Source organism: Falco biarmicus, chromosome 5 (assembly GCF_023638135.1).
Source record: "Falco biarmicus isolate bFalBia1 chromosome 5, bFalBia1.pri, whole genome shotgun sequence".
NCBI lineage: Eukaryota > Metazoa > Chordata > Aves > Falconiformes > Falconidae > Falco > Falco biarmicus.
This window is the reverse complement of record NC_079292.1, coordinates 1,378,015-1,390,280: the sequence shown is the minus strand read 5'-3', so window position 1 is coordinate 1,390,280 and position 12,266 is coordinate 1,378,015. Positions and strand designations below refer to the sequence as shown.

Sequence of the window (12,266 nt, the reverse complement as noted above, 5' to 3'; positions counted from 1 at the left end):
AAGTTATGGCCATGCAAAAATAAAGGCTACATGGCAGTCTGCTTGGTAATACTGTGGCCCAATTTAAATCCAAGTGGAGACCACAACAAAAGACATAGTGTTTTTCAGGAACTGCTGTGCAACTTGGATGACATTTCAGCATTGTGTGAGTTTTGGGTTTTGTTTTGTTTGTTCCCTTTTTAATTTTTTATTTTTAATAAAGTATGCTACTTTCTGGATTTTGTTTTAAAATGCACAGCCAGAGAACACAATAGAAATGTATACAACCTTAAAATTCAGTGCTTGAATACAAACTGCAAGAAAAATGTGAACCACCATTATGTTTTACTAGTAGAACTTTTGCTTACAGATCTCAACAACTATTTTCCAATAGCCAAATGAACAGTCAATGCTCTAGCAAAGTCTCGTTTCAATGACGAACTTATTCATTATTAATCTTTCATAATTGGTAAATACGTTAATTTGTTCATTATAAATATGTCTATGGCTGTTGATGCTGAAAGAGTAGGGAAGGTTGCTACTACTTGTGCTGTAACTCACAAAACATTTATTCAATAATCTTTAACAAAAACCTGAAAGGTTTACCTCCAGTCACTGTCCTATGCTACCTATTTTATTTTTAAAAAGTTGAAAAACTGGGATTTAAAGGCAAGTTTCTCAGTCTTGACTTCCACCATCCCTCTGGGGGTTAAATCACACATCCCTGTCCAGCAGAAATACCAAGTGCTGCTATGAGTACTGCTCAGTCCTAAGGCTACAGAGAGGTACATGCTGCCGCACACTCGCTTCAGCGAACTGAAGCGAAGGTTTACGGCTCCTGGTGGGTTCCAGCTCTGCAATTGCTGCACAATAGGCCCAGCAACTAAAGCTGCTGGGAAATGTGCTTTACTTCCATTGAACTCCTCTCTAGCCTCTATTAAACTCCAGAAGTATCCTGGTTTCTTCCTAGTCCCACTCCTGTCTCTTTCACTCTCTCATTTATATTCAGCACAATATTTGTTCACTTTTCATGTTAATTGTTTCAATATTCTTCATTTATCTTCAAACCCTCAATTTCTACTTGTTACATAACCTCCTCTTGTACTCTTTTGTCTTTTCCATCTTTCTTTTATTTTTTTTACTCTCTCATTACTTTGAGCTTTTTTACTTCTCTGTATAGTATTTTCTTCCACTCCCTATTTCCTGCCAGTTGAAAAAAGGCACTTATTTTTATCATCTCATTTTTCTTGTTCTTTTGTTTGCTTGCTCAGATTAAAAAAGCAAGACTATTAGAGCTCAAAAGCATCTGTGGACCAAATCCAAACACCAATATATTTCACATGTGGATTTACTTAACTTTTATGAGATTCAAGTATATCATAACAATAAAACCCCACTTTATTAATTAGGAATAACAGATCACATACAAGAGCAAAAAAGCAAGCTTAACAAAAACACTGAAGGCCATGAGGTCTCCCTATTGACACATTATACAACTTTTTTGAGGCAGAAAGCTTTTCAAACACAATGTGAAAAGATAATGGCAAATTACAAAATTAGCATCATATCAAGCTTAGTGTTTCAACCGCAGAACAAAATATTTTGTTTGGCTTTCAAGTCCACTTAAAGTTCCGTGAGAATAAGAACAATAAAGATCTACAGCTGCCTCTTCAAATCTTATCTCAGATTTGTGGTCTTGAGGGCACGGGCAGCCTGTGTGAACATCCATCAGCTCGCTCAAAACTAGCAAGTCCCCAAAAGAGCAGCAGGGACTCCAGCACAGGCCACACGACCTATGTGCAGTTCTGACAAGACAATACTGAACTCCCTCCAGTTACAGCTAAATTACTGCTCAGCATCCAAGATAACTTGGGATTTTTTCCAAAAGCTTTCTTCTCCATAGTTTGGGGTTTTTTTTGACTGCAATGAAGCTGCACAGTACCAGAAACATTTTCAGAAGATCTAGTCCTGCAGGAACGTGAGCAGGTAGCTAACATCCATGTGTTCTATTCATGTTTTTCACCAAACAATCCAAAACAGTCAAATCCTTCAAGATGCCTCTTCCTCCCACCCCCAACAAAGGAATTTCTTTCTCATTTAAATACTGTTTTACTTTTTTAAAGAAAAAAATTATGGGGAAATTTAGCTTCGAGTTTTACCTTAAAATGGTCCTCCTCCCCCAGGTTTTAACTATGGGCCACTGCGGGCTTGAAAATATCTGCACATTGCTGTTTGAACAAAATTCTGGGATATGTTACTATTTAAAAGCTAATCTGTGGAAAACCGCTTTCCTGGAATATAACTTCCTTCACAGGGCCTTTTTCAGTCTCCTGTCACCCACATTTGTGGCTCCAGGCTTGAAACAGTGAGCTTCCATTTTAAAGATGAAAAAATACCGGAATGATAAGAAACTGAAAAGCTAAACTGTTCCAGACTGCTTGCACCAGAGTGAGAGATGCTTGTCTAAAACTGTATGGCTTTATCTTTTATAGGTCAGTTAAGCTGGCAAAAGCCATGAGAAAAAGGAAACATTTTTTCTACTTCAGGTACTCTATCAACAGCAGTAGTACCCCTGTTCTTAGGAAAAAAAAGGAACCAAAGCAATAGATCAGTGAGCTTTACTCTTTTAACTGACTAAATTTATCATGCTAGAATTTGTTCCTGTGCGAGTCACAATCTCCTTAGCCTACTTTTACATTTCACTTTCTCTTTTAGATCCACCTCCTCAATGCAGAGGTTGCTCTGCATGCTGTTCTCACCAGTTCAGTAACATCTTGTTTGTGATGAGGGCTTCTGGTTCCTCACGGCTGGATGTCATGCACATACATGGCTGATGCAAATACAATATAAAACTGTTTCTGTGCAAAAACTGGATCAGTTTATTGCACAATGAGGTGGACAGAGCACAGTCCTCAGCAATCCTTACAAACATACTTCTAGTTTTCCTCTTCCCACCCTCAAGAGAAATCCAACTACACATAGACTTTGTTGCTCTCATTAGCTTCACTACTGATATCCAATTTTCAATCAGAAAATATGTAACAGATTTCTGAACTCTTAAGCATGGAAGCTTTTATCATTGTCTCCATATATTTCTTGTAGGTATTTTTCTGCTTTTCAGGATCTCTTCTATTACTGGGTACACTCAGTGATTATTTTTAGGCCCCTGCAAATTTCCTCTGTATAATTTCCTGCCTCTAACACTCATACTTTTTGATTCAAACTTTTCTTTTCTTAAATAGAAGAGTTACTCAGTAAAGCATATACAAATTGGGGAAGTATTAATCATTCCACAACTGTTTTCTTCCTTTCATTTCACTTTCCTGCATGGTGATTTGATTATTATTTTTTATGAGATTTTCAGAGACACATAAACTCCCTCCTATGGCCTCACTTTCTTACAGGAAAATACAAGATTTAACAAATGCTTTTATATCAGAAATAGTGGAAAGCCTCAAGCCAGAAAATAAAAACAAGTCAGGGCCAATTGCGTTAACTGGTCACAGTGCAGAAGAGTCCCATGGAAATACATATGGAGAAAGGGGACAACCAGGAAAAGAGGACTCACAGCAGCACCAAAGTTACAGTGAACACCAACAATCAAAACATCTTGTGTGCCTCTTTTTGGTAAAGGAATTTGCAAAGCTACTGAAGGACAATTCACATAATCTTACAATCTCCAACCATAACCACTGCCTGTTTCACTGCTGCAACAGAACAGCAATCCCAGAATGACACAACTAAATATTAGAGAGAGGAAAAAAAGTGTTTGCAGAGTTAATACAATCTGACAGTTCCTTAAGGTACCATTTAATTACTGCATTAAAAAGCAATCATCAACTTCTACGTAAGCAAACCATCAATAGCCAGCTGCTCACTTACATTTGAAAAATGTCCCTTCATAGGAAAATGTTTGTCTCGCATATCTGACAACTAAAAATTTCGTTATACTGGATTATTTTAAATATACTGGATACTGAAAATGGTTTACAAGCCAGTCCTTTAACAACAGTGCCTTCGTGTGTTTATTATAGGCATTTTCTTACTTTAAAACTAAGATTCAACTATGTTTTATAGTTGTAATTCTGTCCTCCTACACATCCACAAGCAAAATAGGTCAATTCCAAACTGTTTGCAAAGCCTCCTACATAGAAAGGAGTTTGAGATTTTAAAACGCAAAATAAAGTTTAAACAAACAAAAGTCAACCTGCCAGTGTCGTAAACCTTGTGAACTGTCAATTTTTTGTTGTGGTCTAATAAGGCATCCTAAAACAGTAAGAACAAAAATGTGAGAGTGACTGTCCTGGGCCAGAGGCTGCATCCACATCATGTTTAATAACCTTTTAATAATGTTCATTATTTAAGTTTCCCGAAGTAACTTATAAACTTACTTTTACATTTGGCATCTGTAACATCCTGTGGTAATGAGTTCCACTATGTAATTATGAATGCAAAAATGTTTATTTTAGACCTACTACTGGGTAAGAGCTAGGAACTGTGTTATAAGAAACGATGAATAATCACTCTCTCCCCATCTTATCTATAACATTAGTAGCTTTATACGCCTCTTGTGTTTCTTCTGAACTCGTTTCTTCTCCAAGCTGCAGAGTCCTAACCGTCCTGTTCAAATACAAGTATCTCTTTCCCCATATATAATCTGGTTTATCCTTACTAAAAGAAAGGACACCTGCAATTGTTTGTACTATTCCAGATCAGTCATGGATGTCTTCACGATGTCTGTATAGAACTATAATGCAACCTCAAGACCTCTTTTTTGAATAGAAACAATTTAGACTGCCATGCATGTTAGTTTGCCAGTTTCCTCCTGCAAGCATTATTATATAATATGGCATAGTTAATGCACTTACTATTTTATTAATTTGTTATCTTGTATTATCTTCCCACAACTGTTCACATTCACAGATTTGGGGTCTTAATAGGGTGAATGGTGTACGAGTACAAGCTGTTAGTTTGCTGGTTGGCCCCTTTCACAGACTTACTAAAGCAGGAAAGAACTCCCTGTAAATCCCTGTAGGAGCCTACTCTTGACTTGTGATAACTGATCTTTTATTCCTATCCTTGTTTTCCCTCCTATTTAAAAAGTTATTTACCTGAGAGGGCTTCTCTCTTACCTTTGTGACCATCTGGTTTCTTCAGGAAACTTTGGTAGCAGCTGTCGTGAACTAGGATGGTTAGTTCACATGGGCTATGTAGTTCTAATGTGACCATGAAGTCACATCCAACCAGTCGGCAAGGTATAATCTGTCTACAACAATCGTGTTGGCTCTTCTTTATTATTTTATATTCTCCACGTACATGTTCACTTTTCATATTTATAACCACACATCATCTTATTTGATTATATGACAGTTTTAATTAATTTTTATAAGGACAGAAATAAAGCTTTCTGGCTGTAGCTTCATGCAGATTATGCTACATTTCCAAATTCAGTGATTATGTATTCGAATTACTCCAGACCTGTTGGGTGTACCCTGATTAGTCCAGGCAATTCGTTATTACTCATTTTCATCAGCTTGTTCCAAAAGTTCTTCTCATAACACTTGAATTTGAAACAGACCATCTGAGACATCTTAAGTAAGCTCCTGTTCAAGCTTCGTATACTGTCTAAAATTAACACAAAGTTAAAAAGAATCTTTGTAAGATTTGGTGCTAAAGACCTATCTTCTGCTAGTGTTCTCACAATGTCTTGATCCTTACTGGGCCTGGAGACTAATAGGTCTCTTGCTTCCGATGTGCCTGAAGAATTTCTTAGAGCTCTTTCTCTGCCTTCTGCATTTTATGCATATCTTACCAGTTTTGCATCCAAACCTTTGACACATTTGGTTACAATTTCTCTGTAATAAAGTCTCTTTTTACCCGTTACAGATTTCCCTCCTTTGCGATTTCAAAAGACTGAGTTTGGGGGTTCCCCCTCCCCCCCTTGTGATAGATGGCAGATATTTACTCTAACATTTAATATGGTAGCTCTTGATATCACTAAAATCTTTATCCTAATGATTTCCTAACAAGCTTGCTCCCTTAGGCATAGCTCTCTCTGTAAGATGTTACTGCAATATATTTTACATTTGCTCTTAAAACAATACGGAAATGGTATTCATTATGGTTACCCTTGTAAGGTAGCTCAACAGTAATTTCATTTTAACTAGGTCTTGTGCACTGCACATTTTTCAAGAGCTACTTCTCTTGTGAGATGGCTGCTTATCAGAAAATCCAATATATTGTTCTTCACTCTATATTTACTGAGTCTTCATACACACAACAGAATCAGGTAATAACAGGAAATGTTTCTTCCCACAGCATCTTACCTCCTTTAGCACTTGGCAGTAATGTTCCATCTTGTTTACATGGTCAACAGTCTAACCCTCACCGTATTTTTATCTATTTGCACACAAATGCAAACCATAACTGTACTTTCTTGCCTAGACATACACAGCTTTAACCATAAAGCCTAACATAAAATAACGCATCTCCCAGAGTACAGTTTGCATTCCCATCTGTATATAAATGTTTGCCCTTATACTAACATCCTCTTGTAGCAATTTTCTGAGACAACAAGTATGTCAATATCTGGATTCCAAACCAGCATTCCAGCTTTCACACTCAATTTTTTACATTTCAGATTTGTCCAGAAGCCCATCTACAACTGCTACTGGTCTAATTGTCTTTTTCTAATATTTTATAAAGAGAAGCAAGCAGTAAATACATACATGACGGTGTTAATCCCTGACAGTTGTTGAAACATCTGCAGACCACAACCCACAATTAAGGCTCTTCGAGTTGGAGGGTATGTTAGCATTCTGCAGATCACAGGTCCAGCTTAAAAAAAACAAACAACAAATAAAAAAAAACACAAAAGAATACATAATAGTTCTTAAGTGATTGCTATCAAGACAATGTTCCCAGGCATAACAGGCTTTGCACCTTAGTTTCAAACAAACTTGGATTATTTAAATTATTTTTTTAAGAACTGGATCATGTCAGTTCTGCTTTTCTGCACTTTACTACAAAGATGATTTTCAGGAAGCCCAGGCAAAAAAACCCCGAAACACAGTGTATACTACCGGTGGCAAATGTACAGCTCTGCTTTATCATACTAACAGATTGCACATCTGCTCCATCCGAATGTATTCAGTTATCACAAAGTAACGTTGCTATTTCCTTTCTGGAAGCTCCCACTGTTATTGAGAGGTTGTTTCAGAAATGCAGTTACTCACTGCTGAAGATCTAGGTCTTGCTGATAGTGTTCTCCCTAGTCCTCCAAAGACCCAATTTCCACAAACCGGTTGCAAGTGTGGGTACTCTGAAGGTATGGGACAGATCTATTCTGCTGAGCTATAAGGCCAGCAGAGGGAGCATAAATTAATTAAATTTGTTCCACACCTTTGGTAGCAATGGTATGAGGCTGCGTTCAAAAAACAGAAAACAGTTCCTAATGAAGAGAAAAACAAAAATTTCTGGCAAACAGAGAAAGTTTTCTTCTCTGTTAACTTTTGATTTTCAAAGTATCCTACAAAAAAAAGTAATACAGAAGGCTATATGATATCAGGCAAAAATGTAAAAATATTGATACCATTATTCACTTGAATTTCTTTCTGCCCAGAGAGATGTTTAGTGCAGAACATAGTCTGGTGAAAAATCCTATGTTTTGTACCGCTTATCACATCAGGCATACCCAATCAGAACACCTAATATAGATCACAATATGTGTAAGTCAAGACCATAAATTAAAGTTGCCATAAATATTTTTTTTTTAAAAAAAAAAGGGTGGTGAAGAGGATCTAAATTTTTATACTTTCAAAGTCTTTCCCAAACATACAGAAAATACTAAATGTATGGATACAGCACAAAAACCTATATGGGCCAGTTAGTGAAGAACAATTTACATGCAGAGAGTTAAAACTTCAGAAAACTGACGATATGTGAACAGCTTCAAAAGTGGAACTCAACAGGGGGGCTTAAATAACTTTTTCTTCATTGAAAGATAATCAGACCTGCCTAAGAAAAACTTACTTGCATTAAAAAAATACGGTATTTCAAACTCATATCTTCCATTGTATCCTCACTTAACTTTGCTTCTTCATTATAAATAGTGGAATGCAGCCCGAAAAATTTTCCAGCTGGTCTCCAAGCAACATTAACATTCTGACAGTACAGAGTCCCACCTGTCCTGCCACATAGCCACATCGCTACCTTCAAAATGCCTCTGAGTAAAATCAACTGACAGATAAACAGAGCCAATCTATGTTATCTGGTAAGATATTCTCAAGCAAGATATATCATCACTGGGTAGACAAATGTATCAAAGGGTTCAGTAGTTAAAATGGCATTTCCTTGGTGGAAACCCAACAAAACCAGCACTCGCTGCTATCTAGGAGCAGTCCATTGCTTGGACATATTCATGGATTTCTCCTCACCTCCAAGCTTCACAAAGAAAAAAAGATTAACTAACAAATGCAACTATGAACCTTAAATTCACAAGCAACAGCCCTCAGGGCTTCCTACTTGGCATCACACCTAAGCACGGAGGCTTTAGGCTTAAAAACCTTTATCTGGCAACTAATTCTGTAGTGTCTGTCATGAACCCAGGCTGCTGAAAGCCTATGAGAGATCGTCTGTTTGTCATAAACTTTTTATTAAGTCCTTAATGGGGTTCAAAATCCATCTTTTCCTTGAAAAGACCTTACAGCCAACCTAAATCTTGAAGTCCACCATCAATAACTGCGCTCATTGAATAAGCTGGAACTCCACAGCAGGGGCTGTTAGGAAAGGAAGCAGAAATGTCCTAAGGAACTGATGCAAGGTCTTTAACAATTCCTGATCCACTCAGCTATTTGATGAAAGTTATATAAAACTCTATTCACAATACGGCATTGTACAAAACAATTGGAAAGAAGGCATTAAAATGAATGGCTCAGAAATTAAAGCAGCTGTTCTCAGACAATGGCTTGCAGCTCAGAGGGAGTCACGAACTCTCAACAGAACTTCACCACACAGATCGGTTTGTATGCCTGAAGGGGGGCCCTGCAGAAATGTTAAGACCACGTAGTAAAGTTTAGACCTTTACTTCAGAACTTTAGACTTCAGATCTTTAGAGCATCCAATCAGCTAAATTCTGTAAGTACTTGGAATTTTTCATATTTCTGATTAATTGTATCAGAAAAATTATGCTAAAAATAATCATAGTGGTTCAACTCAGAGATTTAAAAGTTTCACTCCAAATCTGTACCATAGCAACAGCACATATCAATAGACATGCACAAAATTAAAGGATTTTCTTTCATAAAATTCACAGCCTTCAGGTTTACAAACCAATAAATGGAATGAAAGGAATAAAAGAAATCTTTAATCTCTATATTAAAGGAGCTTTACAAACTGCACTAAAAAAAATCTGAAGGACTTTGGCTGAGAGATGTCTGTTTTTAAAACAGAAAATGAGTGTGAAACTTTTTATTGAAATTCTCTAGCCCTAAAACTAACTATATTATTTTTGCGTTTTCCTATCTTCAGTGCTGCCATACATCATCTGTTGAGTTCATATATTACAGACATCTTAAAAATAAACAACTCTAGGCAAAACATGATTGTTAACAACAGAGAATGGGTCTAAACCAAAAAATGAAAAGCAAAACAAGTTTTCAGAATTACATAATTTTTTCTTCTGAAAATAACTTCTGAAAATGGAACTTGTACTTCAGGAGTTTCTGATAACCATTACATCTGCTGTCAGTTATTACAATAGATTAGAATAGCACAAAATTGTAAAATCATTAGATCTTTAAAAAATGGAACAACTTAATTGCTTACAGAAGTAGAGGCAAACAGATGATGCAAAAGATACATCACTAAAGAAAATGAAACATTTGGGCATTTTTACAGTGGAAAAAAATAGATATTTGTCTCCAAAAGGCGGTATTTTGTGTTTGTGATACTTCTGCCTTAATTGCTGTTGTTTTCTATTCAGTTAGGAGACTTAGAAACATTCCTGCATTTGAACCACTTCACTTGAACTTGAGAAACCACCAAGATGTTTGTTTTCCTTCTTCTAATCCATGAATAAAAATGAAGTCAAAAGGATGAGACCTCTTAATATTATGGCTAATTTAATGTGACTAGACTCTGTTGGACTTTTTATGCTGCGGTTTCGGATAATTACTTTATCTGAACTAAATTTCCTTAATGTATATGTTTACAAGAGTTCAAAATATGCTACAGTAAAGGGCAGCTGCAGCTTGCTCTAGTGAGTGTGCAAAATGGCAGCAAGAGATAAAGAGCAATGGAAAAATACAGATACTGCTGCTGTAGAAGGTGACGTTACATGGTGATACACAAAGTGGATTGCTGTGACCTAACTGGCTTTTTCTTAGCCTGGTCTAAACTGTCCACCTAACTAGACAGTCATGGTTACAAACAAAAGGCCATAAAAAGATTTGGAAATTTGGGTTCACATCCAAAAAAACCTTATTAGATTACACTGAGCTAAACAGGGGACGGAGCAAGAGCTGTTCCTGCCAAATCATTACTTCTGAAAAGCGAGCAATACTTTCCAAACATTACATTGATTATCTGAAACTTTTAATAGCAGCTTCCTATATTTTAGCTGTTATTCTTATTACTAGGTCTAACTCACAAAGTCAGTCAAGTTTAAAAATTGTGAATCACCTGGTAAGGCATTCTGATTTTCCTCTGTAGGTAAAATGGATTGTGTGGCAATCATAGGAGCTTGGGTATGATCCACTACCAACTAAGAGATGCAGATACTTTTCAAAAACAACAACAAAAAAACCAAAAAAATCTTTAGTTCTAAAAGGACTTTAAATAATGAAAGCTAAAAAGCAGAACCGGTATTAATGATGTCTCAGCATCTCCTTCTGAAAATGTACTGCATACACTTCCGGAAAAATAAAAATATTGTCAATAGATATAAAGCCAACCTAAACATCCCCCAGCAAATGCAGGCAGACATCTGGTGCCTGGAAGCCCGGTGATCCCCCATCCCTCAAATTCTTAGTACAGCACCTGGCAAAATTTCACAGCCAGGAAACTACGGTTAAAGACTGGGCCCTGCCAAAGTCATTTGCAGGTTCAAACATTCTTTTGCCAGCTAATGTAGGTAACAGCTTGTAGCAACAGCTTAAAACTACATAGGGCTCCTGCCAGCACTTTACGCTCTTGCTGTAGAGGACTTTTTCCAAAAAGGCAGGCTCAGTCAAGCCACAAGACAGTCACTCATCAGTTTAGCATCAATTAAGCTCAACATTCAAATTAGTTTCTTGGACCCATTCTTGTCCTATTGAGAGTCAAAACCTTCTCTTCCATCTAGATACATCTTCAAAGAACCACTCTACAGTCAGTAATGGGACAAAAAAATGAGGGCTGGTGATTGGGGTAACAAAAAACAGAGAGGGAAACCATTTCACTGGTTTGCCTTTCCAGCTTCCAGCCCAGCTGTCTCTATCATCTGCAGAACATTCCCCAACCTAAGACTCCTCCTCTAAAGCAGGAGCTAGCTATTAGTTTCTGCATATAAATGACATACTAAAGCAAATACTCTTGCTTTCCTAGCTTATTACGTGATTATTTTCTAAAGTAGCAACTTCATTCATTTTTCTTTTCTGTAAAATTTACCAAATCACAAGCAAATGGAAGTAGCTTTAAGATCAAAACTGATTTATCCTGAGTAGACACAAAAAAACCCAGTTTTACTTAAATACCACGCTCTTCCTCACTGTCTCACAATGTTTCCAGTAACATTGGAAGAACCACCCCCAGCACTACAGGAAGCCTCCCTACCTCATCTAGTTTTCTAATCCTCTGAGAAAGCTCAAACGGTTGCTTGCTTGAGTCTTTATTTATTTATTTATTTTTCTTTTTTAAGGCATAGCACCCAATGAGCCAACAATGAGAAAAGACTGTCAGCTTGCCTAATAAGTGACTATTTTTCAGGTTTCCACAGCAAATATATCCAATGGTATAACAAGACAGCCTGCTCTAAAAGCAAATAAAAGCTAATTAGACATAACCACTATGGTTCTAAAGAACTAAGTAGTGTAAGGAGTTTTTCCATGCCTAGATGAACTGAAAGGGCTTTTTTGTTTGCTGAGGAAACCTAGATTTCAAATAAATGATCCCTCCAAATGAGCTTTTTAATCCACACACTGGGAACAGAAACTCTAAGAATAAAGATTTTTTTGTTTTGTTTTGTTTTGACAGCAAGTTGAGTAGGTCTTTTGGGAATCATGAAAACAAAGCAATTTTCTTTTTATCTG

The 12,266-nt window shown here is 36.8% G+C and overlaps 1 protein-coding gene across 2 annotated transcripts in view; it reads right to left on the bottom strand.

Annotated features, from left to right (window-relative positions):
* SLC2A13 (solute carrier family 2 member 13) overlaps positions 1-12,266 on the bottom strand; it is a 169,355-nt gene that overhangs the window by 85,178 nt on the left and 71,911 nt on the right. For both annotated transcript variants that reach the window (XM_056341392.1, XM_056341393.1), the window contains exon 4: positions 6,708-6,816. In XM_056341392.1, coding sequence (XP_056197367.1) covers positions 6,708-6,816 — 109 coding nt within the window. The remainder of the gene's footprint in view (positions 1-6,707; positions 6,817-12,266) is intronic.